At 40.8% G+C, this 24854-nt stretch overlaps 1 protein-coding gene across 1 annotated transcript in view; it reads right to left on the bottom strand.

The window, feature by feature from the left end:
* The window catches only part of spock1 (SPARC (osteonectin), cwcv and kazal like domains proteoglycan 1), a 116252-nt gene that overhangs the window by 32306 nt on the left and 59092 nt on the right, over nucleotides 1–24854 (bottom strand). The window contains exon 4 of the mRNA XM_074648971.1: nucleotides 9713–9793. Within this exon, the coding sequence (XP_074505072.1) occupies nucleotides 9713–9793 (81 nt within the window). The remainder of the gene's footprint in view (nucleotides 1–9712; nucleotides 9794–24854) is intronic.

Genomic DNA, 24854 nt, shown 5'->3' with positions numbered 1-24854 from the left:
AAAGGAGGAAAGGAGAGGAGAAAGGAAGGGAGGAGAGGAGAAAAGAAGAGAAGAGAGGAGAGGGGATGAGAGGAGAGGAGAAAAGAAGAGAGGAGAGGAGAGGAGAGGAGAGGAGAGGAGAGGAGAGGAGAGGAGAGGAGAGGAGAGGAGAGGAGAGGAGAGGAGAGGAGAGGAGAAAGGCAGGGAGGAGAAGAGATGAGAGGAGAAAGAAAAGGAGGAGAGGATATGAGAAATGAAGGGAGGAGATGAAAAAATGAAGGGAGGAGAAGAAAGGAGAAAGGAAGGGAGGAAAGGAGAAAAGAAGGGAGGAGAGGAGTAGAGGACAGGAGAAAAGCAGGAAGGAGAGGAGATGAAAGGACAGAGGAAGGGAGGAGAGGAGAAAGGAAGGGAAAATAGGAGAGAAGAAAGGAGGAGAGTAGATGAGATGAGAAAAGAATGGAGGAGAGGGGAAAGGAAGTGAGGAGAGGAAATGAGAAAAGAAGGGAGGCGATGAGATGAGAAATGAAGGGAGGAAAGGAGAGGAGAAAAGAAGGTAGGCGATGAGAAAGGAATGGAGGAGGCGAGATGAAAGAAGGGAGGAGAGGAGAAAGGAGGGGAGGAGAGGAGAGGAGATGAGATGAGAAAAGAAGGAAGGAGAGGAGGAAGAAAGGGAGGAGAGGAGATGAGACGAGAAAAGAAGGGACAAGAGGAGAAAGAAATGGAAGAGAGGAGAAAGGAAGGGAGGAGAGGAAAAGAAAGGAAAAGCAAAAAGAAAAGAGGAAAAGGTAAAATGACAGGATGAAGAGGAGGAGCAGGAGGCGAGTTGTAGAGTTGAAAGTGTAGAGTAAAAGAGAGTTTTATCCATCTATTTAAAGCTCGAGTGAGCAGCATTGGCGGTTAAACCAGCCAATCAATTGTAATGCAGGAGCACTGCAGCACGCTCTCGCCACCTCTCTTTCACTTTCCTCCATACGTGTCTCTCATCTCCTTTTATTCCCCTCTCTTCTCTCTAATCTTAAGTATGACTTTATTCTCATCCGTGTGTGCGTGAATAAGACATGAGCAATATCACTTGACATGCCTTAACGCATATCCATTCACTCAAAAGTGCCAAGTAAAACTCATTTTCACACTCAAAACCACATTTTTACCTTGAAAATGTTATTGATTTATGCAAATGAACAAGGTTGTCTGCTGCTGATAAGACATTGCCAAATGTACAAGTGTAAAGGATTTGTGTGTGTGTGTGTGTGTGTGTGCGCGTGAAGTAAATATTATTATTCTTCATCAGACACTGCTTAACAGAGAAACTGTGGAGACGCAGTGCTTTGAAATTGGTAGCTGATAAGGGAGGAACAACAGGGAGAAGCGAGTCATGTGTGTGTTCTCTATAATATTACAGCTGCGGCAATGTGTGTAGCCATTGTCCTTGGCCACATGTAAGGTTGACTGGTGACCCCTGGGCGCGGGGTTACCAGTCTGTTGGGGTGAGACAGATGTTAGAGTAGACGGAGCTGTAGCTGAGGGTAGCGAGGGCTCAAGATAAAAGCATCATTAACAAATGAACAGAAATATCCTCAGTTTGAATTCAAGTTGGGCACATTTACACTTCTCTAAGTCTGAAACTGACACAGTTTGGTAACTGGTCAACGTATCGTCATACAATGGTTCGTATGAGATTTTACGAAAAGTTATTCCTCATTTTTGGTGCGTTATCTACAAATGTTCAGCAACACGTGACGCATGTGTCAATTTACGCTTGTTACATGCACACTGTCTTTTAAAAAAAAACATTTAGTTAGGTTTAGGAAAAGATTGTGGTTTGGGTACGAAAGTTATGTGACAAAAAGTATTTAGGTTTAGGAAAAGATCAACACGTTCTCATCTCTCACTCGCAGTAAACACGTGCTTAATGTTAGGAATTAAACAAAAACACTTTCTTAGGTTCAGGCAACAAAACCACTTAGTCAGGTTTAGGAAAAAAACAACATGTTTTGTCTTAAAATTACTATGTTTTTTACAGTGCAAATGTGACTAGACGTTGTGAACACAAACAAACAGCTGATTGTAACGTGAAAGTGAAACGTAACGCACGGGACATGAACAGCGGTCTCCTGGATGAAAGCCTTGAGTTTGCTGGACCCATCCACCTCCCCTTCCTCCCGACACGTGTGTCTCTTTTGCTCTTTAAACTACGTCACCACAGCACTTTCCCTGAATGTGTATTTCAGTCAGAGTCCATTTATAGCAAATGGTCACTTCAGTGAAAAATACTCATTAATGAATCTCTCAAAGAATCTGAGCAGCATCGAGGATTAGAACTAATCCCCCTAACACATACCCACACATCAAATTTAATTTAACAATTACCCCAAAAATGAACACACAAAGGCACCTACAGGCTCTGTGATGACAGCAATCAAAGTGATTGCATGTCACATGTGGCCTCATATTAGATCCATCTAACTTCATTAGATTGATGCAAGGAGAAACACATTGTGTTGAAGCATGAATGAAGCAGCGGATGCCAATCAGCTAATGCGAGCGACTTCAATAAAGCTGCGCTCCATTTGTGAATAAAATTCATAGTTCAAATTCAATTCAATCCTAATGCATTTATGTAAAAGTGAAAAGATCTCTGTGGATATATACAGTATAATCTATTTATGTGCAGTATCTACAGCTGTAATCACTGATATTGTGCACTGAAATTAACACCGGAAAGGTAAAGTTGTAAACATTTAACAGGCTGTCTTTTAGGACCTTGTGCGGTGCCGACTTGTGAGACTTTTACAATCAGACACCTCATGGCTGTTGTACATTTCACTGCTGTGCTGCAGCACGCTTTGAAAGTGCTGCTGTTGCTGCAAACCCAACATCATCCCAGCTACCATCTGGTCAGGTTTGCTCTTATATAATGGGGGGGAATCAATATACTCCACGGTTGGTAGCTCATGCTCAGCGAGTACAGCAAACACATAAAAGAAAAATAGATTCCCCTCTGAAATCAAAAGTTGTGCTGCATCTTAGAAAAAAATACTCATCTGGCTGAACATGAAGATCAAAGTCATTTTCATCATGTGAATATGATGTGTGTATATATCATCTATAAGGGCTTTGTTGCTTTGCTCGTGTAGGTGTGGCGGTGTTACAATAAACCCATCATTCTGTCCTCGCTGTGCCTTCCTGCCATTACCTCATGTTACAGAGCTCTCTTGTGCACAACTGTGGATGAAGTAGGTTCATATATTGACTCCCTCCATCCCTGCAGGTCCACAGCTCAGAGCCTGCAGGGAGCCACAGGGCAAACACAGCCAGACAGAGGAGAGCTGGAAACATACTGCTGGCATAATCTTATTTAGTGTAGTGCCTCCGTATATAAAAAAAAAAAACATAAAATTAAACAATATATTTAATTTCTAATGGATCTGTGATTTTACTTACAAGCTTTCAAACACTGGATGTTTTATTTTGGAATAAAAATTCAGTATTTTTTATATACTGTAGGGGAATTTTACTGTGCGACACTTTGTGATACACAAGGACATAGTTTTGATCTATGCCTACACAGAGAAAATGTAGAATCAGGAACTTCAGTAACTGAATCACCGCTAACTGCATTAGCGTGTCAGTGTTGCTGTATCGTAGCGCTATTATTCATTAAGGCGAGCGGCACAGATGGCAGTTTATTGTCTACAGTGTGTAAAAAAAATCATTCTTTAAAAAGTGGATGATCCAACCCTGAACATAACTTCCAGCCATTTAATTGCTGCAAAACTTCCAAGTTGATTCCTGGCAAAAAAAAAGCACATCGCACTTGGAGCTGTAAAGTTTTATGACAATTAAAGTTGACAGTAAATTGCCCTACTCATCCACATTTTGTCTCCTCAAGAATTGTTCTCTCCCTCTTTCTCTTACCCTTAATGTTCCTTAAGAGACAGGAAAAAGTGGCTGTAGAAGAGAAGGGTGAGATAAAACACTCGTCCTGTGTCCTCTAATGTTGGACGGCGGCCAGGATGGAATGCAGTGATTGGATAATAAAGATAGTCAGAGTCCAATAGCAGAGGCCACGTCGCCAACAAACCCTGTCAGAGAGTAGAGGGTGACCTCAAATTAATTGCTGCTGAGCTGGACACGGGTCAACGGGGTGTTTTTGTAATCTGTGTGTGCGGATGTGTGTGTGTGTGTGTGCTCCTTTATCGACACCGTCTCCATTGTTTGCGCTCCCCAGCCGCTGTTTCTAATAGCAAATAAACAAGTTTGAAATTAAATAAACAAGAGCTTCAACAACCATTCCCAGAGGACAGATTCCTGACTGTTATTAGAAAAATGAGCATCACTTTCAGGCTTTGATAAACTAATTAAAAAGGTGTTTCTTCTCTTTCACCTGGGGGTGCTACAGAGAAAAAACAAGAGGTGGAGAGAGAGAGAGAGAACAGAAAGACAAACAGATCGGGAGGAAATAAACCCCCCCATCTCTCTCTGCTTTGTGATCGTTCCTCAGGGTCGGACTGTTTGGCCTATCAGAGGCACTGGAGCGATGGATGACAGCGAGGACTGATGGAGGGATGAAAGCACCAAGAAGGCCTCGGGGAGGATGCAGCGATAGAACGGATTCACCATCCATAAAATTAATTATTGAAAACATGAGAAAATCATATTACTGTGGATGTAACTGGAATGGAGAAGATAAACAGGCTGTGTCAGTTTGAATGTCAGAGAAGAAGCCACAGTGGCTTACGGGAGGAAAAATATCTGCAGAGGCAGAAAGGCTATTGACTATCGCTTACAAACTGAATATTCATCACTGCCACACAACCACTATACACACACAACAGCACATGCACGCTCACACTTTATTGTGAAAAGCCCTGAAAGAGTATGTTCTGTGAAGCTGCTGCTGGCAGCGAGGCATTTTTAAAGAAACAGTATGAAAGCAAATAATCAATCAGGCTTTGAAGACGGCTTCAAAGCGAAAGAGCAAAGATGAATTTAAGGACAACATGCGCACACAAGAAGACAATAATTTCAGGTGGAAGTTGCTAATTGTTACAGTCGAGCTAAAGTTGTACATAAACTGTTCTGCTTTATAATTGTAATCATTATCACGGAGAACGGAGAGAGCAGAAGTAAAATAGAATATGCATGAAATTGGCCTGGTTGGAGGGAACTCGCACACACTCAGGAAACACATACAGTATGTAGATACCGGAGTCTCTAACTGTGTCCACCCTCACAAAGAAAGAAGCCGAAACGAGCAACCAGCTCCTGATAACAGCCAGCTAAACCAGGCTGTAAGGACTTATGCGGTATACCAAGGGTTTCATTTAAAACATGTTATCTTATGTGAAATTCAACAATAATACCGGGCTTCTATAGGAATGCTCACCAAACCTTTGGCACATTTCACTGTGTGTATGGATAACTTCAAGAGTCCATATTTGAACAAGACTGTAGGTGTGATTCACACCTCATTCCTGTGAATATGCTGCGCAGTCTGTGTTTATTTGCCCCAAACAGCAACTGTCCAGAAGTTAGCTGGAAGCTAGCGAACAATGGACACACCAGCTGTGTGCGTGGGAGTCATGGATGTATAAAGAGATCTGGATGCAGCGTCGGAGGCGGGCTACTGTTCATTCCTATGAAAGTTGCTCTAGTGGTGCACGAAGCAAAAAAAAAGCTTGACTTTCGAGTATAAAATGACCCGGATCTTCCGGCGATCATCCGCAGTCATTGGGCGCACAGAGCAAGCGCAGTAATGTTTCCTTTAACCCCGCCTCCCAGCCTGCGGTCCAGCCCTCGATCTCTGACTCATTCACATGAACGGAGGAAGGAAAATAACTCTGAATTCGGCTATTAGTCCATTTAACAACTTTTAGGACCTAATGATTTTAGAGTTTAATATGCAAAACTCAACGATAAAACAACAGACTGATACAAAAATAATCCCTCTCAATCATCACTTATGCCCCACTAGAAGTGTGTGGCGGTGTCTGTTTCTGCAGAGACCCTGCAGCCCTCTGCCTGTATTTTCTCTTTTCTTATTATTTTGCTTTACTCTGGACGCTTCTGGGCGTCAGCAAACAGCCTTTGGGACCCAGACAATAACAGAGTGGGTTTCGTTCAGTGGGTCAAATATCACCACTTTGTCACGCCCCTGTGCATGTGTTCCAGTGATCCCCCTGCTCCTCTCTGTGCTGTGAGTGCAGCTATGATTGGTGTGTGTCTGTAGTTTGACGAGCAGACAGGAAGTCTGCATTCATTCAAAATCCGTCAACTCGGCACATTTTATTTCTCTGATTCACTGCTTCGTTCTCACTAACGCCGCTCTCTCTCTTCAGTCACTCTATAGCTCGCTCGACCATCGCTGCTCTCTCTCTCCCTCTCGGCTTGTTTAGCTGTGGAGGGGCCAACTTTGAATGCTGTGTGTTTACAAACCGACCATGGTTACATATCATACCTTTAAAGGTATAAGGGCTATTCAAGTGTTCCTACTGGGAAGTTGATTTACCTAAAAAAAAATTATCCACTGATTCACAGACGTCTTTTACAAATGTAAGTCTATGAGGAAAAAGTATTTTTGGGCCCAATGGCGTCACGTGAAGGACACTGAAGTTGTAATTCCACCGTTTGGTCTCTACAAGAAATGTCTTCAAAGCCTGGCGCACTTCCTGGGGGCTTCTTGTCAGCCTCTGACTGATCTAAGAACTCACCAGAAACTCCACCACTTTCTGTTACCTTCCTCTTTCCTCTCCACTGTATGTTTATGAAGTAGATTCATAAAGCCTCGGGATAGTTGAAACATTCAGTTCCTGCTGCCAAGAGTGAATTTATGTCTACTCCCGTCTTTCCATTGACTTTGTATGCAATCATGCAACCTCTGAAATTCACTCTGCATTCTGTCTGAACACAGTAAGGGATTACAGCCATGCTTAAGGCTCTGTGAGGCTGTACTCCTGCAGCTGTGCAGGACGGTCAGGAAGGTTGTTTTTTTTCTATTCATTCAAGATTTCATTTTGCACTTGTACAATGTCAAGTGGTCTCTTTTCTTCTGCCAAAAAAAAAAAAAAAAAAGATCCAGGCCCTTAACTGACCATGTGTTGCTGCCAGGACAAGGAGTTTGTGTCAGTTTGACCTTCAGTCAATTTCAGGAGAGGTCACAATGAAAGACCGCACGCTTGACTTACAGCCTGACTCTTCGTCTCATTGACACACTGATCTCTTCCTCTTTTTCCTCTGTACAGGTGGATGACAGATCTGGCCTCCTGCCTCACCTTCAGTGTCAGGGATAATTAAATGTTTTTGCACTGTTCTAGACTGAGGCATTCATTAATCTGAGGCTGAAGGGTGTGTGTGTGTGTGTGTGTGTGTGTGTGTGTGTGTGTGTGTGTGTGTGTTTGAGCGTGCATGAGAACGAGTATTAGAGCCCTGTATCTCCTTTACCTCCATCTCCTCTCCTCTCATTATCCACTCATATTCACCATTTTATTAATGTTATGACATACGGAAACTCTGTGCGTCCATTAGATCATCCTTTTAAAGCTTGTAGTAAAGCGACAAATTGGAGAAAGACCAGACTCTATTCACTTTATCTACGTTTAAAAACCCTTTTCAGTCCCCTCTTTCTTTACACTTTTTCTAAAAGAGAGCCTCCAGCAGCAAGGCAACACCACACAGTGACTCACACCACAGAGTAGACAAGAGAAGAATGGAGAGTGAAATGATACGATATGTAATTCAAAAATCTCACAATTTGCTCCATTTAAAGGGAAATGTTTGTTTAGTACATGAGGGTCAATCCCATGCAGTGACTCACTTGCATTTCTGCATGTCTGACATTTCTGGCTTTCACAACTCACTGCCTGACATCTTCGCTCTTTTTTTTCAGAAAACAAATCAATGCTTTAATTTAAATCACTTAATCTCTGAATTGCAGCTTTCTACTGGAGAGCAGCATTCCCTGAAAACTGAATGAGACATCGCTCTACAGCGTTGTTTCATCAGAGCTGATGACAAGGAAAAGCTGTAAAGAACCAAACCTTCACCACAGACATGAAGATGCACTCTTCTGAATCTCACAGCAGCACAATATGGATGCGGCTCTTTTTATATAGGCTTTGATACCGTGGATTACTGTATGTTACCATGCAGCTTATCTCCCATTGAATTAGATCAAAACATGTCTAATTGGTTTTGTAATTGCCTAACGAACAGAACACAATGCTTGCATCAGTCGTATTTCAATTTGCATTTGATTTACCAATTGGTTCCCCAGTTAGTTTTCCATTTGCCAACCCATCAGCTGATTTCAGCGGTGGCCTGGAGCCTTGTTGTGGCTTAAATCATCCTTCATGGATGTTCCATGTCAGAAAGTTCAGGTAAGTAGACATAAGAGGCCTTGTTACATCACAAAGTATATTAGCCTTGTGTTTTTCCCCATGACACAGATTAATCAATCCATTTTATATTACCTTTTTAGCAACTTGTTTTATTTGGCTATTTATGAGTCACTGTAACTCATCTATTTTTTGATTAATTATTTCTATGTACATGTTTTTCTTAAATTATTTGATTTTGTAACAGTATTATCAAATTAAATAGCAGTCAAGGAACTGCTTTAGCTAAGACGTTAATGAATAATAAGTGCATAAATAAGGAAGTCCTTCCATTATAGGTCCCACACTACTACCTTATACATTTTAAACACTGATTAATCATGCGTAGTTGTTAAATATGTGTATTACAGTTTTATGCCTCTGCATTTTCAATTAGTCACGCTAAACGCTAAAAAAGTAACCTAGATATATGCTGTGCTGCAGACATAAAAATGTGTTGCCCACACGCAAGAATATTTTGTATTCTTAAGTCAGATCAAAATTTAGTACAAAAATAAAAGACATCATCAAACTGATTTACAAAAAGTAAATGAACTGAATACATTTTCCATATACTGCAAAATTCAATTAAAATGTTGCCCATGATAATCTCAAGCAATATGCAGGATTTCAGCCCACTACACCCACGTTGGCTTGTTTAATTCTGCTGAGCTGAAAGCACAAACACCAGAACTGACAGGTATACGCTACTGTGTTCTGAAGAGGGAAATCTCTGAGTATATCACTGCCCACTTGTTAAATCTCAAATCACAATTTTCGTATTGGCCTGCACTAACAGACCATGATGTTCCTACTGCAGCTAACCCTGGAAATAGCTCCGTGTTACTGACGGGGCTAGCTTTGATCATCCTGTGTGCATTCGCCATGGTTCAGACGACGAGCTGCAAGCTTGGTTATCTCTCTCTTCCACGTTGACATCTCCGCACACAACCTGAGACCGGGCAGAGAACTAATTGTGCTAAACACTGCTGTATTATAGCCGCCGTTTTATGGGATCTGAAGCTGAGACAGCAAGTGCAGAATAATTTAAACGCAGTGTAAAGTAATGCTACAGTCTGTTGTGGAACATCAATGACTGCCTACCAGAGTGTTTATTTCTCATTAAACCTGGTAATCTGTAATGATCTGACTCCCATTATTATAGGACAAATACATCAGCACTGAGATAGCCCAACAACACACAGAGTAAGAGCGAAATCAGATAAGTCAAATCAGCTGTAACAACAACAACAGCATGGTTACAAACTTTAACTTTTGGCTGTATTGGTTGAAGCTATGTCTTCCAGTAACTATAACACCCTCCCCACCCAAATGCAAATGATGTTAAACAAACTCACCATCCTGTACTGTCTTCTTGGCTGAGCTGGAGTGAGCTTTAGTTCCTGGGTCTCCATATCTGCCAGGTTCGGCCTCTCGTTCTAAAGAAAGACGTAAAAACAAAAACAGAATAATTAGAATAGTTCATACATGCCTAAAGTAATACTTCAACATTTTGTGAAATGCGCTGAGTTAGAGTTTGAGTTCAATGAGTAAGAAGAGAAGATCGATGCTAATGTTATTTGGTCGTGTCTAGAAGGTAACACGCAAATTAGGAAACTCTCGCAAGATGGTTAAGGTTAGGCATTGATCTTGAATAGTTGAGGTTAGGCATTGACCTGGAATGGTTAAGGTTAGGCATTGACCTCAGATGGTTAGGGTTCAGCATTGACCTTGAATGGTTAAGGTTAGGCATTGACCTCAGATAGTTAGGGTTCAGCATTGACCTGGAATGGTTAAGGTTAGGCATTGACCTCAGATAGTTAGGGTTCAGCATTGACCTTGAATGGTTAAGGTTAGGCATTGACCTTGAATGGTTAAGGTTAGGCATTGACCTCAGATGGTTAGGGTTCGGCATTGACCTTGAATGGTTAAGGTTGGGCATTGACCTGGAATGGTTAAGGTTAGGCATTGACCTCAGATGGTTAAGGTTAGGCATCGATCTTGAATAGTTGAGGTTAGGCATTGACCTTGAATGTTAAGGTTAGGCATTGACCTTGAATGGTTAAAGTTAGGCATTGACCTCAGATGGTTAGGGTTCGGCATCGATCTTGAATAGTTGAGGTTAGGCATTGACCTTGAATGGTTAAGGTTAGGCATTGACCTTGAATGGTTAAGGTTAGGCATTGACCTCAGATAGTTAGGGTTCAGCATTGACCTTGAATGGTTAAGGTTAGGCATTGACCTTGAATGGTTAAGGTTAGGCATTGACCTCAGATGGTTAGGGTTCGGCATTGACCTTGAATGGTTAAGGTTGGGCATTGACCTGGAATGGTTAAGGTTAGGCATTGACCTCAGATGGTTAAGGTTAGGCATCGATCTTGAATAGTTGAGGTTAGGCATTGACCTTGAATGTTAAGGTTAGGCATTGACCTTGAATGGTTAAAGTTAGGCATTGACCTCAGATGGTTAGGGTTCGGCATCGATCTTGCATAGTTGAGGTTAGGCATTGACCTTGAATGGTTAAGGTTAGGCATTGACCTTGAATGGTTAAGGTTAGGCATTGACCTCAGATGGTTAGGGTTCGGCATTGACCTTGAATGGTTAAGGTTGGGCATTGACCTGGAATGGTTAAGGTTAGGCATTGACCTCAGATGGTTAAGGTTAGGCATCGATCTTGAATAGTTGAGGTTAGGCATTGACCTTGAATAGTTGAGGTTAGGCATTGACCTTGAATGGTTAAGGTTAGGATAGATCGTCAGGCAACAAGTCTCATGAGAGTTTTTGCAAAAATCAGACTACTAACACCTTTAGAGCTCTCTAATTAACACGTTATATCTTTTTTGTTTAATCCGTAGACAATGTAAAAAGTACAACATAACATCTCTGCTGGTTGCCTGGCACCACTGCGCTTGGCTGGTTCGCCAAGAAAATAGAAAACGTGATAATTAGTAAGGTTGATATATGAACTTTGGAGAGAGCCAGGCTAGCTGTTTAACCCAGCTTCCCGTCTTATGCTAAGCTAAGCTAATCACCTCCCGGATCCGGCTCTGTACTTAATGTGGTATCAGTTTTCTAACTCACGTCCCCAACTTCACAATCCAAAACAAGTACGTTTTGATATAATGCTTTTAATCTCCAGAAAGACAGACTCCGTGGTGATACACAAACATTATTTTTCTTGTCTGAAAGGAATAATCATCGCAGCATCATTACCGGGCGCAAAAACAAATAGACTCAGCCGAGGGAAAGCAAAGTAATGCACCTATCCATCTCGATACGGGAACACTAATCCATCCTCCCTCTTACACACAAACACACACAAACACAAACACACTGCAGTACAACCTCCCATATGGAATCAGGCCAGTGGTGGCAGAGCCTCAGGGCGGGAGCAGAGAAGCCAAACACTGAGGTACAGGGAGTTTGTCATGTCTGTCTGTAGGCCGTGACATTAACACCCTGAGATGATTAACTCCCAAACTCATCCATCTCCTGCATTTATCAGCGAGCGAGGCTTTTGAGCGAGGTCCGAACATGGTCTGTATATAATGACCAGGTAAAAGTAAGGAGACGTATGTGCGTGGAGGCAAAAGTTAACTTTGCTTTTTTTGTCAATACGCCCTCTATTCATTAATCTTTCCTCTCGATCCTCTTCGCCAGGCCTCTCTCCTCCTCATTATTGGATGACTTTATTATCTCTGAGTTATCCTCCGTGCAGGCAATCTCTCTCAAGTGCTCTCTGTAGGCCTCGTGTCTGTATATCTTCGTGTCTCCTCCCTCGAGACTCTCTGATGCCACTGTCGCTTTCACAAGCTGGCATTTAGCCCGAGGGCTCGCGCTATGATCGCTAGCAACGGCTGTCTGCTCGCATCCTCCTGAAGTTTATTTATCCTAATTTACGATGATCAGAGGAAGCTCTATTGTCTGCGGGCCACAAAGGGCAGAATCAAAACACATATACAAACACACACACGCGTTCAGTCTTCCTTCTATGTGATCTACTGCTGTGTGTATCTCCCCTTGAAAACAGCCTGTTCAGCACCGTTCACACACACTGCAGTCCATTGATTCACAGCTTCATTTCGCTTTGAGTTTGTTGTTGGTTTTGGCTCTGTCCTCCTAAACTGGAAGTGTAGGGCAGTAGCAATTCACTCCACTTGCCGTGGCTCCGTCTGCCAACATTTACCCTTTCTTAATCACCATTTCTCTAGTTCCTCGGTGCCTCTTCTTCCATACCAATTCTTCTTTTCCATCCTAAACAGAACTGCTTCGCTGATGTGATTGGTTTCATCTGTTCATTAAATTAACGATACCCTCGGTGTGACTGTGTGTACTTCCTTCCTCCGCGTCTCAGCAGGCTCCAGGTATCATTGATTACCACCCGTGAGTGTGTGTATGTGGTTAATTTACTGCGTACGCCTGAAATCACTGTAGCATGTACGTGTGCGTTTCAGCTGATAGTCCCATTTATGTGTTAAGACTCGACACTGCGAGCGCTCACCCCTTCTGAAAGAGCGAGATAAGAGCCGAGCCGAGGGTCACGGATATCGAGTCACTTTTTATGATGTGGCCAACAAGCCATTAAAATCAGAGCGGTAAACAATGTTTAAAGAACGCCTGGGGAGCGAGCTACAAACCCTTAGCACATTATACTGAAATGAGATATTTGTTCTCGCTCCGGCTCACTCGCCATTTAATACACAGACCTGAGGTGCTCGCTGTTGTTTGTTGTCCTATCTGTTTCTTTTCTTATCAGTTTCTCTCTTTCTAATTCTTTTAGCTCCTCCAGGCGCAGATCAAAGATGGTTATATATACGAGAATGTATTAAGAAGCAGTGGCAGAGATTAAAGATGGAGCGATGAGGGATGGGAGCAGACAGACAGCGGATCTTCAGAGAGGTAGAGAGTTGGAGAGTTGGAGAAATAGCTGATGAAATATATAACAGCGTCGAACACTCTGCTGGGAAAACACAATGTCACGTCTAATCAGGCTGATTGGCAATTTGGAAGCTCCAGATTTCCGAGGCTTTGTTTGTGGCCACCACTGCCAAACCAGAGAGCATCACACATGGCTTCTGTTTCTGCTGCCAACACGGTTCCCATGGCAACCACTTATTCACTGTGTAATCTAATTAGGCAAACGGGCAACACCTGAAAATTGCGAACTTAACTTGCATTGTCTTTCCTGTGTCTTTGTCTGCATTGTGCACTGGTTGCCAGTTTGACTCTCCTGTGCTGCTCTGGACTGGCTGTGATAATGAAGCGCTGATCCTCCCTTTTGACTCCCCGTCTCTGGATAATGTATTGCAATCACAGCCTCACAAATGTGCTGGGCATGCCCATACACAAGAACCAAGAATGAAATAGCCAGAGTACTGATTCTGAGCATTGGTCTTGCTGACAGTACAACTGTTATCTGCTGCCAAGGACTCTTCCTCGCCTCTTGTCTCTCTGTCTCTGTGCTCGGGCTTAAAGGCCTTTCCAGGGCAACTCTCCAACCATTATAGATGGGACCGTGCAGAGAATAATGCAGATGTACAAAACCAGTAATTCATCATAAAGAAATCTCTAGAAGAAGGCAGAGCTAACCTGGAGGACGTGTGGCTGTAACATGGTGCAGCATTAAGCAGTGTTGTGCATGGACACGGTAAAGAGCACATTCATTGAACATGCTCATGATTTTGGTGAAAAACATTCGGGACAGTTAACGGTGCTCACGCAGCGTGTGGCTGGCATACCGGCATAGCTAGTGCAAACCAAAGGAGAAGACACGTCAGCCACTGTCTATTCCATCCTCTCAAAAGTCAACCTGATGAGCGAGTGATCGCTTTTGTGCATTCAGAGCAGAAATGCTCCTTCGCGAGGATCATGGCGAGGATGCTATGTGTGTTTACGCGACTGGAAAAGCAGTCGGTTCCTATCGTATCACAGCTCAGTTAAAGAAGTAAAAACTGTTTTTAAATTCATGTAAATGACAGAAAGTGTGGCTGTATAGTCAACAGCAGACTTCAGTTTGTGTGAGAGTGTATCGTATTGGGATTGTTTGACAGCAGGTATTTCTGCCTCCTTGTAAATGGGAAAAGTAAAAGTAAATATCAGAACATGACTGACATTTTAATGACTACAAGGCAACAGCTCTCACTCCAGATTGCTGGAGTCAGTCACCGGTGGATGGAGAGAGAAATCATCGACCATAGTGTGTGTGTGTGTGTGTGTGTTTATGAGCTCACTGTGTGTATTGTATGAACAAAAAAGACTAACATGGGTGTGTGTGGTCATATTCCTTTGCCTTATATACAAAAATAGCAAAATATTGTATTTTGCCTCAATAATGAAACTAATTTGAAGTACATTTTAAATATCAAAACAGGTTCTGTTGTGAAAGTTTTTCACCAGCTGTTTACTGAAAAGTAAAAAACCAAGGTGGAGCTATTCACTTATATTTTACTATCTTTATGAGGTCCAACTCTTACCGGAACTTGGAAATAGTAGTTTGACAAAACAATCTTAACACAAGGTCATCTTGGATGTAGGTTTGTCTGGAGCTTTCAACTACACCTCACAGTGTAGTTCAGATATCGTTAAAGTTTGGTCACGGGAAGGAAACTGAGCAATCTCCATTTGTTTTGAAAGGTCCAGTAAAAGAAAGTGGACCTCGTGTTTGGATTATTTTTCAAATTTCTTTGAAAGAAATTGCAGTTTTAGTGACATCACCTCATTCAAAAAAACTAAAATAACTAAAAATCAAACCTTGGACCATAACCTTACTCAACAGTATGTTGTGTGTTTCACTATATATATTGAGGTAAGGCAGCAATTGTAAGAAAAAAAACCTGACCTGATATCATTGTTTATTCAATATTGCTGTTTTTACCAGCCTTTAAAGGTGCAATGTGTAAGATCTGGCTACCTGCTCCAAACAAATAGAGGGTAGCATTTACGACTGGGTCCATACAATCTAAATTTATAGTCATCAGTTATTTATATAAAAAAAAGTCAACTACTAAATAACAGCAGGGTAACAATTCGCAAAATTTGACCAAACTGCTGAAACTCTGAGAACCGGTCAAAATAACTCTGCTATAATCTTCACATGGCAGAAACGAGAATACGACTCTTATTTTTGTTTCGTCCTCCCTGCCACCAGGAGAATGCTGCGCCAAGAGTATAGCATGCGGCAGCTCCGGGAAAACTCCTCACTCATCGGTCCTGGGTCTGCTTTGGGCAGCGAGTTGGTGCACCACGAACATGAAGCCCCGATCTGAGTACAGCAGATGTCTCTTTAATCCACCCACGGGGCGAGCTGGGCTGTCTGGGACACAGGCCAGTGTCACCCACACACACCTGCCTCCTTACAGAGCATTAAGAACAACATGTACAGAGGCCTAACAGGTTAACCATCCATGACTGGCATGACGACGGGTCAGTGAGCTGTCACCATGGAAACAAGTTAATGTGGCGAAGGATTCTCCGATCTGTCCTCATGCGTGAGGAAGACAAGAAGGGGTTGTAACATTTAAAGCTTGGGTCGGCAACACTGGTATCCAACCGAAAAACCCAGCCCAGTGTTGCCAACTCCTTTCCAATGAAAGTAGCTAGCAGCTGCTCCAAAAGACGCTAAATCTAGAGTGAAAGTCGCCATGTTGGCAACACTGACAGTCCGTCCCTTCAGGCCTCCCTCCAAAGCCACTCCCCCAAAATGATCATTATGAACATAAACAAAGTGCACGCAGGTAGGAAGGCTTATAATACAGTCCTGCAACAGCCACATATACCGGATTGTTTTCTGTTTTTTGTTAGAGCATTTGATTTATTGATTGCTGTCGCGATGCAAAGAGAGATTCAACAAATATAACTCAAAAGGTTTCTAAAATACATTACCTACCCTAGCTTTAATTGTGATGTGGAATTTATAAAACTGTTTTATTTAATGACTGTTTTCTTATTTTTTCATATCACGCTCTGTGCATTTTGACCAAAGGAGAGGGAAGTGATGTTTCAAGATGAACTACAGGCAAAGTAAACTTCACAGTGCTGTAGTATTATTACTGAAATATAGATACTAGGCCTAAACGATTTTTGAAAAAGTATCTAATTGTGATTATTTTGACTGACATTTCAATTGCGATGATTTGCAATATTAAAGGGAATGGTCATTTTTACATCTTTATTCTCATTTTCACTGAACAACATTATTACGGTGTGATTTTTGCAGCAATCTGTACCAAACAAATATATTTTTTTAAGTCTGTAGAATATGATGAGTTGGCTAGGACATCTCTGCAGCACGACAATATTTAATTTAAAATAGTATTTTGACACATATTTAGGCTTCAACAAATATTGCGCAAATATCCCTGCAATTTGGCCATGTTGCGATTTCGATAAAATTTTGATTAATTGTGCAGCCCTTATAGATATTGTTACTCTATTCATAATGTATTATTCATTAATCACATTTTTCTTAATCCAGCCAAATGCAAAGTACAACATACTTTAATGAAATATTTATTTCACACGTCGTAGCCACAGAGATGTGACAACTGAAACTTGAGTGATGGCAACCAAAGAGACTGTCAGCTATGAATATGTGGAAAAGATCCCTACTGAGCTGCTGTGACATTGTACGGTCAAATTGTACTTTCTGACGGATGAAGAATGTGTAAGTAGAGCTGGAAGACACAGCATGTTTCTACTAAAGATCTCCTGCTGGGCAAAAACAAGCTGCTGAAAGAAAAAAGAGAAGATACGAGACTACACTTCCACAGGGGGGGGGGGATGTGATAATAATAACCAAACCTCGTAAAATATTTATCAAAAATGTATGAAAACGACTAACGACTAATTCTCACAGGCTTTTCAGTGCGTGTGTGTTTACGTCACTGCGGAATGTTGATTCACAGTCGCCCATTATTCATCATTATGTAATTTCCAACTGATGAACTCAATACTTCAGAAACAATAGAAGACTCCGGAGAGACAATGAACAGAGATGCAGGCGTGTGACATGAAGGGGTGCTGGGAGATGGATGGCCTGAAAACATGAAGAACAAAACTGATGAGAGAATTTAGAGAAAGTGAGGGTGAAGTTTAAAGAAAAGGCAGAAGGGAGAGAGAGGACTTGGTGACTGCAGTGAGGCAGGGTACACTGTACTGCTGCATGAATATATTTTGTGGGAAGCAGCACTTTATGCAAGATTCTGTCGGTTTAGTAAATCGCCTGCCAGCGAAAACTGGCAGAAAACTTCACTTCCACAGGATGCAAAGTTTGTGACTTCTTCAGTATTAAAAAAAATATTGCATGTGAGGTTTTCTTATGCTCAATATGTGCTCCCATGTTGCTACCACCCTGTTATATAAACAACGCATACATGGAGACAACAACGGGAGCTGGTTTATACCATAAATGTTAACAAAACAAAATGTATTCACACATATGTTGGCGTGAAAGCCCTTCTGCCCACACTGTACTATTTTAAAGCATTAACACACATTCTGCTCTGTTGGTATTTAAAGTATCACCTGCTTCATACTGCAGTATGTGTGGTGGCGGAGCTTATAAAGCACAAACATGTTCAGAAAAGGGTGGCCAAATATACCAAAGTACAGCCTTTTTCCAATCAAAAACAGGCTAGTAGTAATAGACTTGTGGCTTTGCGCGTGCATGTGAAATGCGCGTGCACGCTCACGTGCACGCGCATTTCACATGCACGCGCAAAGCCACAAGTCTATTACTACTCAGGCTTCATCATCTCAGGACAATTATCAAACCTACAATCAAATACAACTTACAGAACTTCCATTAGATTAAAAGGTAACATTATATAATAACCATCATTTATCAATGGTAAATTGATTAATTAATTAAACCTAGTTAATAGTTATTTTACTGTTAGCAAACCATGAAATGATAATTCATAATATTTATTCATTATTAGTAATGCTATAATGTATGTTATTTTAACAGTTTATTGTTGCACACATTATAACATTTTATATACTATATATATAAGTATTTGTTAATGATTAGGAAATGATTTCTAAACCTTCATGAACTTGTTTTTAAAGCATCTATGAACATTATTTAGATAGTTAATAGTTTGTTAATGGTTAATAATAGTTTTTTGGTCCATCTGTCTATGTCATTTTATAGATGTTTTACAAATGATTTCTTAAAGGTTTACAAATCATATGGTAATTATGAACAAATACTTAATATAGTATAATGTTATAATGTCTGCAGCAATAAACTGTAAAATGTAATCCGAATGTAATTGTTGATGTCTGTTATCAGCTAGAAAATAATATATATATGATAGAATATGTATATAGAAATTATAGTATTACTAATAACTAGTAAACATGAATAATTATCATTTCATTGTTAACAGGAAAATAACTATGAACTAAGTTTAATTAACTATCAACTTACCAGTTATAAATGAAGGTTATTATAAAGTGTTTCTGTTTAAAATACACAAAACAAAGTACGTTATTCCACAACATCAGCATCTAATATGAAGAAAACCGGTGTAAAACCAGGCTCTAATGTTGTTACACATTGTTAAGTCTCAGGAAAAAAAGCCATTCATACACACAAAAACACAGTCTGGGAAAATCCTACAAACAAAAGACAGAAAACAATTATTTGAAATCAGGCCGGCTGTCGCCAAACAGATACCGAGTCACACAGAAACCAGGACTATATGCGGAACTAAATCAACAGCACATATTATCAGGATACTGATGAGCTGCAATGTATGTTCATTTCAGCGAGGCTAAGCAGCCAACTGGCCTCACAGAAGTTTTCTCAAATGCTGTAGGATTAGCGTGGATTCAAATACATGTTCACCACAGCTCCACAATATAAGCTACAAATCAACTGCTGGACCTCATTAAGCCACGAGACGTAGTCTGGCAAACACATTTGCCACGGGTGGGTTTGATGGCATGCCGTTCAGTATCACCAACAACAAGTAATTTGTGATCCCACTGATTCCATTCATTAGATGCTACAGAGGGGGAGCGTTAATCGCCCTGTGATTCATCAGGGGACTGGATTCTCCCCCATCAACCTTCCTGCTGCTGATTAGTCTCCAAGGGCGACCAGTGACTCATTAGTCAAACTGAGATCGGCTGGTGGTGACTGATGGCGCTACCATTTCTGCTGCTTTGACATCCAAGTAAGAGCCGTGGTCACACCTGTCATTTCTATATGAATTTTGGTGCCTTCGAAAGAAACCCGTGAGCTTGTGTTTGAGGTTTCTTCCATTTTTTTCTCCCCGTTAAAAGTTTTTTTTTTGGTTAAGTAATGTTTTTCCACGGCAATATTAACGTTACTGTTGCCATCTAGAAGCCACAGAGGCTAACAATTTAGCAAGCTAGCAGGTAACCTAATGCAGGAAATGCAAATGCATAATGACAATAAAGTTTAGGCAGTTGGGAATATCAATATTTTCCTAATACAAATTATACAATTACGAAGAATTACAATATACGACTGAAATTACAATATATTCACTTATTATGCGCCGAAAAATGAACTTTCAAGGCCTCCGCCATTTCTGTCAATGTCAACAAACACGTCACAACTCTGAGCTTTCAGAAACTTTCCACTTACGAGGTCGTGAATACCACATTAGGGGGGCGTTTATATGGGCTCATCTCATGAACACGGTAAACACGACCCCATTTGAAGGCACCAATTGTCATCTGACCACCACACACACCAGGTTTTATGAGATTACAACACTGTCAGTATTGTAGCTTTGTTCAGGAAAAGGATTCAGACATTTCCCATATCATGCCCCCACATCGAATGACTCATCTTCAGCACCCTGTCACGCTGACACTGGCTGGATGTCAAAAGGTGAGATCAACACTTACGCGTGTGATGCCTGTTGTACCAGCTGGGTGGAAAACGGGATCCCACCTGAGGCAATTCAGACACATGAAAACAGCAAATGTTCCCACAGCAGAACAGATTGATTCCCATTATTTATTCGCTGTCTAATTGTTTCACTGTCCATTACTCCCAGGTGTGCTGTTTGTGTGGGAGTAACTGCACCGTGCATATAGCGATGTTAGCAGCCCTGCAGCAGGGGAGCAGTCACACTGCAGCTGACGTGCATCGCTGCAGCAGAACGAGGCGAAGGGAAGATGGAGGAAAATGTTTTAATGCACTCCCATAAAGAGTCTAATTGGCACAAAGCTTCAGCTACGTTGAATGTCTCTCTGGAGGTGTGCACAGATGCCACGTTCTCAAGAGGACAAGTCACCTCGTTACGTCCTGTCAAGATGTTGCAGTGACTCACATGCTCGGAGTGTACCGTGTGGTGTGGGCAGTGCAAAAAGCCTCGAGACATTTAGAGAAGGAAAGGGACTTTCGGGAAGAAGTTGAAACATTTTTCTAAATGTGGTATAGTGAAAGAGATTCTACTGTGAGCATCTCCTACCACAGTTAAAGGAAAAGATTAATTGCATCGTGTACTTTATATTCAGTTTTATTGTTTACAGTATTGTACTCACTAAAGTAATTACTGAAATCTCTTGTTGCTAAAAATAGGTCCAACTGGGCAACAAACAAAAGTAGTTAGTTGCACACGCAGGCTGGAAACAACCCCACAGGTTAGTAAAGCGTTAAGGGGACCTTCGTCGTCATGGATACAGTAATGACCATGTGGTTAAGGTTAAAAACAACATTGACTGTCAGTTGGAAACGGATAACATGTTTTGGTAACTCATCCACGCAGACTTTGAAGCTCTATAACAATGTCACTTTAATTCCTCCTTTGCTCTCCTTATAATTACTAACATAACATAACTTAAACATAATGTGTACATAAAGGTACTTCCTGAAATGACTGATACTGTCATTCTTCCTCTCTAAAACGTTTTTTAAAAACACAGAAGATGGAGGTCACCTACAGACTCACGGTTCGAGTGTATATGAGCGACATTACGGGTGCGCTCGCTTTCACTTTTAATCTCCGGTGCTGAGAAATGAAGCCAACGCAGAAGGGCTAAAATGTGCAGTTATTCGAACGGCCACTTGAAGCTGGCACCAAAAGCGAGTCAATCCCCATAGACCCTCATGTTAAAATGTTACAGCAGAAATAAATAGCCTTATACAAAACTCGGTATTGGTCTCTATAGCTAATTTGCCCGTTTCATGACAACTGTGCAGGGGGTGAATTTTTATACAACTCAACCGTTTGAATTATATTAAGGCTTAAAGTTTGGCATCCACCTCTTTACCCATTTCTGGATTAGTCAGGAGTTAGGCTGTGTTGTCACTGCCAAGATGGCAACAGCCGGAGCACCGACCTTGAGCTTCAAAACGTCTCTTCAGAGACCTACGGGTGACGTCATGGAAACTACGTCCATATTTTATACAGTCTATGGTTTTTACTCCAAAATAAAGAGATAACAGAGATAATAATAAAGAGACGACTGTTTTTGTTTACAACCTGATAATCCGACTGCTCATAATTTCTTGCCAGTCAGTCCTCTTTTTAGCAATTAACGTTCCCTGATCCCCACAACTGTCCGATGGCAAATTTGATGGGGCTGTGTCCGCAGGTCTCAATCTGACATTGACACCCACATCACACAGGGATTGGACAGCTGTGTGGACATGCGAAAGTAAGAAGGATTATTTTAATTCTTGCTCTCTTTTTTGATTCTCTACACAATTATTTCTGCTACTTTTAATGTTTTCATGAGTGCAACACTTTTTTCATCCCTGTCAGTATTTAGTTTCTGGCCTAATTGAATGAAATATTAGTAAAGTAAGAAGTAAGTAAGTATGGATATGACTCAGTGGGAAACAAAGCAGAGCCTCCATGTTTGGAGAACAGTGTTTCATCCATATACAGTTTTTTCCTGTTAGTCCATCATTGTTTGAGCATCTAAATCCGGCCTCTGTACATGTGCTACAACTGGGTTTTTTTGCACAGAGGATTCCTCCATAACATCTGAGGTATTTAGTCCCTGGTTAGGAGAATGAAGCTCTGTTTACTTTTTGTCTTTAGAGTCTCTCTCAGACACCCGAGTTTGATGCACTGAGGCGAGGCTGTTCTCATTAGGCTCAGTATCCACGAGGAGCTGGCCCAGATAAACCTGCTCAGCAAGTCTTTCCCTGAAGAATTACAGTTACTGTGCTAGATATGCAAAACCAAGCCAGCACACAACAGAACAAACTCGGCGGTAGAAAGATTTAAAGTCTGTTGTGATGTTCAGAAAGCGGCAGTCCAATCAACCGTGTATGTACGTGTGTGTGAGACAGTGAGAGTGTGAGCGAGAGTAAGCGAGTGTTTGCAATAATTGAGTTTAGTCAAGAGTTACTAGGGGTCTAAGAGCATTACACACTTGAGTGTGATTGATAAGTGGACTTGGCATTGTTGCCATAGTGAGTCCATAAGCAGTACGTAAATGCGAAAAGTAGCAGCATTTGGCCTTGGAGAAAGACACACACACACAAACACACACACACACAACTATGTTTAAAGAGATCATTGGATTTTGGCAAAACAGCACAGTTAGTTCATTTGGAGTTCTTCTAATTCACATCGTGTAAATTGTACAATTAAAAGAGTGAAGTAAAAACACACATTCATGCCTCAGCATATTAACACTGGTGCAAACATTCCTGAGAAACATTCTGAAAACTGTTTCTATGTATTTTAGATTAATTTACTGCTGTTCAGTAACTAAAATAGCATATAATCATTAAAATAACGCCCTTAGGCTTGAGAAGCGGCTGTGCGCTGCTCTTCATCGGAGGTGGTGTGGAAGTAATCCCTTGTTAACTATATAAAAATGTGATAAACAATGATAAAAGTATTAATCCTATAACACTGTTTTTACTACTGAAACAGCATACAATCCTAGTGCTGCTGTATTGACCCCAGTGCTGTAATACTCACACTGACCACTGTAACTCACAGCTCTAGTGATGTCATGTAAATTCCAAGTAACCTCGCAGCTGCAGGGGGCCCAAAACAGGGAATCTGGCAGAGGAGGTACCAAGATCATATGTATGGCAGAGGGTATATGCTGATTAGTAAGACAGAGACCAGTAGAATTGAGGAATACTACGATTTATGATGACAGGAAAAGAGGGGTGAGTTCTTTGTTCCAAGTATATAAGGTTATGATGTAAAGAATGCGAGCAGTTGCGTCCGGACAGATGTGTCCGGACCTGCTCGGGTTTTGGTTGTGTTTGTGTCTGTTGATATTAAACACGATGAAAACTCTGCTTCTTGCAAAATACTTGTACAGCATCATGTGATTCATTTGAGTAACATGTGTTGACTTTCAGACAACATTAAAATTGAACATTTTGAAGAATATTGAGCTGGGATCTCTGCCGTTCTTAGCTCAAGGCTTGAGATTTCCAGACTCAACAGTGGAAAACCAAAACTAATAGAAAACACTTCTGATCAGGCACAAATCTTACCATTGTGTGTCTACACAAATGTAACCTGGTAGTTAATGTAATGATTCAGGGAGTTTTTAAAGAAGTTATTTGCTAATTATTATGTAATTATCAGCAGACATGGAAATAAAGCATATCAATTAACTTTGTATTCTCTTCCTGGAAATGTATTAAATAAATTACCAGCTATTGGGAAATAGCTGAATATAATTATAAAATAATGTTTATAATAGATATAAAATAATAATAATAAACATCCAGAGTCAAGTTCCAAGTCAAGACAGCCGAATAAGTAATTTTTTTTATCAATTTTGAGGTAAATATTGGGGTAATTTGGCAGCAATTCCAAAGAAATTTCAAATAGGTTACTAATTACTAATTATCACCTAATTACCATGAAATTTATGTACCTGTAAAATGAAGTGTTACCGATGATTTTGTATAAGATACAATTTTAACCATTGAATTACATGATATTTTGTTATCTTTATTATGCTATCTACATATGATTTACTACCTTTAAAGCAGATAGCTGCAATTTCAACATGTAAATGTATGTACTGCAGACCACGTATGATCTGATGAAGGTCTGACAGGCCGAAGGCTTAGAATAAAGTGGAATACTGCATAGATCTAAGTGTGCGGATATCTTTTCTATCATCTTTTGAACTTGTAAATGTATAAAATCCAGGATCATTTTCTGCGTGTTTGTTTCTGTTGAGCCACATATTGCAAACCTCTCTACAGTGTATGAAGGTAACAAAAACGGATAACCTTTACCTGAATGAGAAGTCATGCTTTTAAAGGCTGCTACAATTAACTTGAAAGGAACAGAAAATGTAAAAAAATAAAAAAATAAATGTCCTGTAGTAATGACTACTTTAACTTCTGTGTGTAGAATATTTTTTCTTGTTAAAGAGAATGACCCTCTTGACTTAATTGTGAACAAGTGCATTACAGGAGGAGACTAAATGACACACTGTACCTGCAGTTTGTCATCAAAACTATAATCTGTCAGTTCCTTAGTTTGAGGCATATGTTTTTATCTGTAATTTGTAATT

Source organism: Sebastes fasciatus, chromosome 10, assembly GCF_043250625.1.
Source record: "Sebastes fasciatus isolate fSebFas1 chromosome 10, fSebFas1.pri, whole genome shotgun sequence".
Taxonomy (NCBI): Eukaryota; Metazoa; Chordata; class Actinopteri; order Perciformes; family Sebastidae; genus Sebastes; species Sebastes fasciatus.
This window is presented reverse-complemented; position numbering and strand designations above follow the sequence as displayed.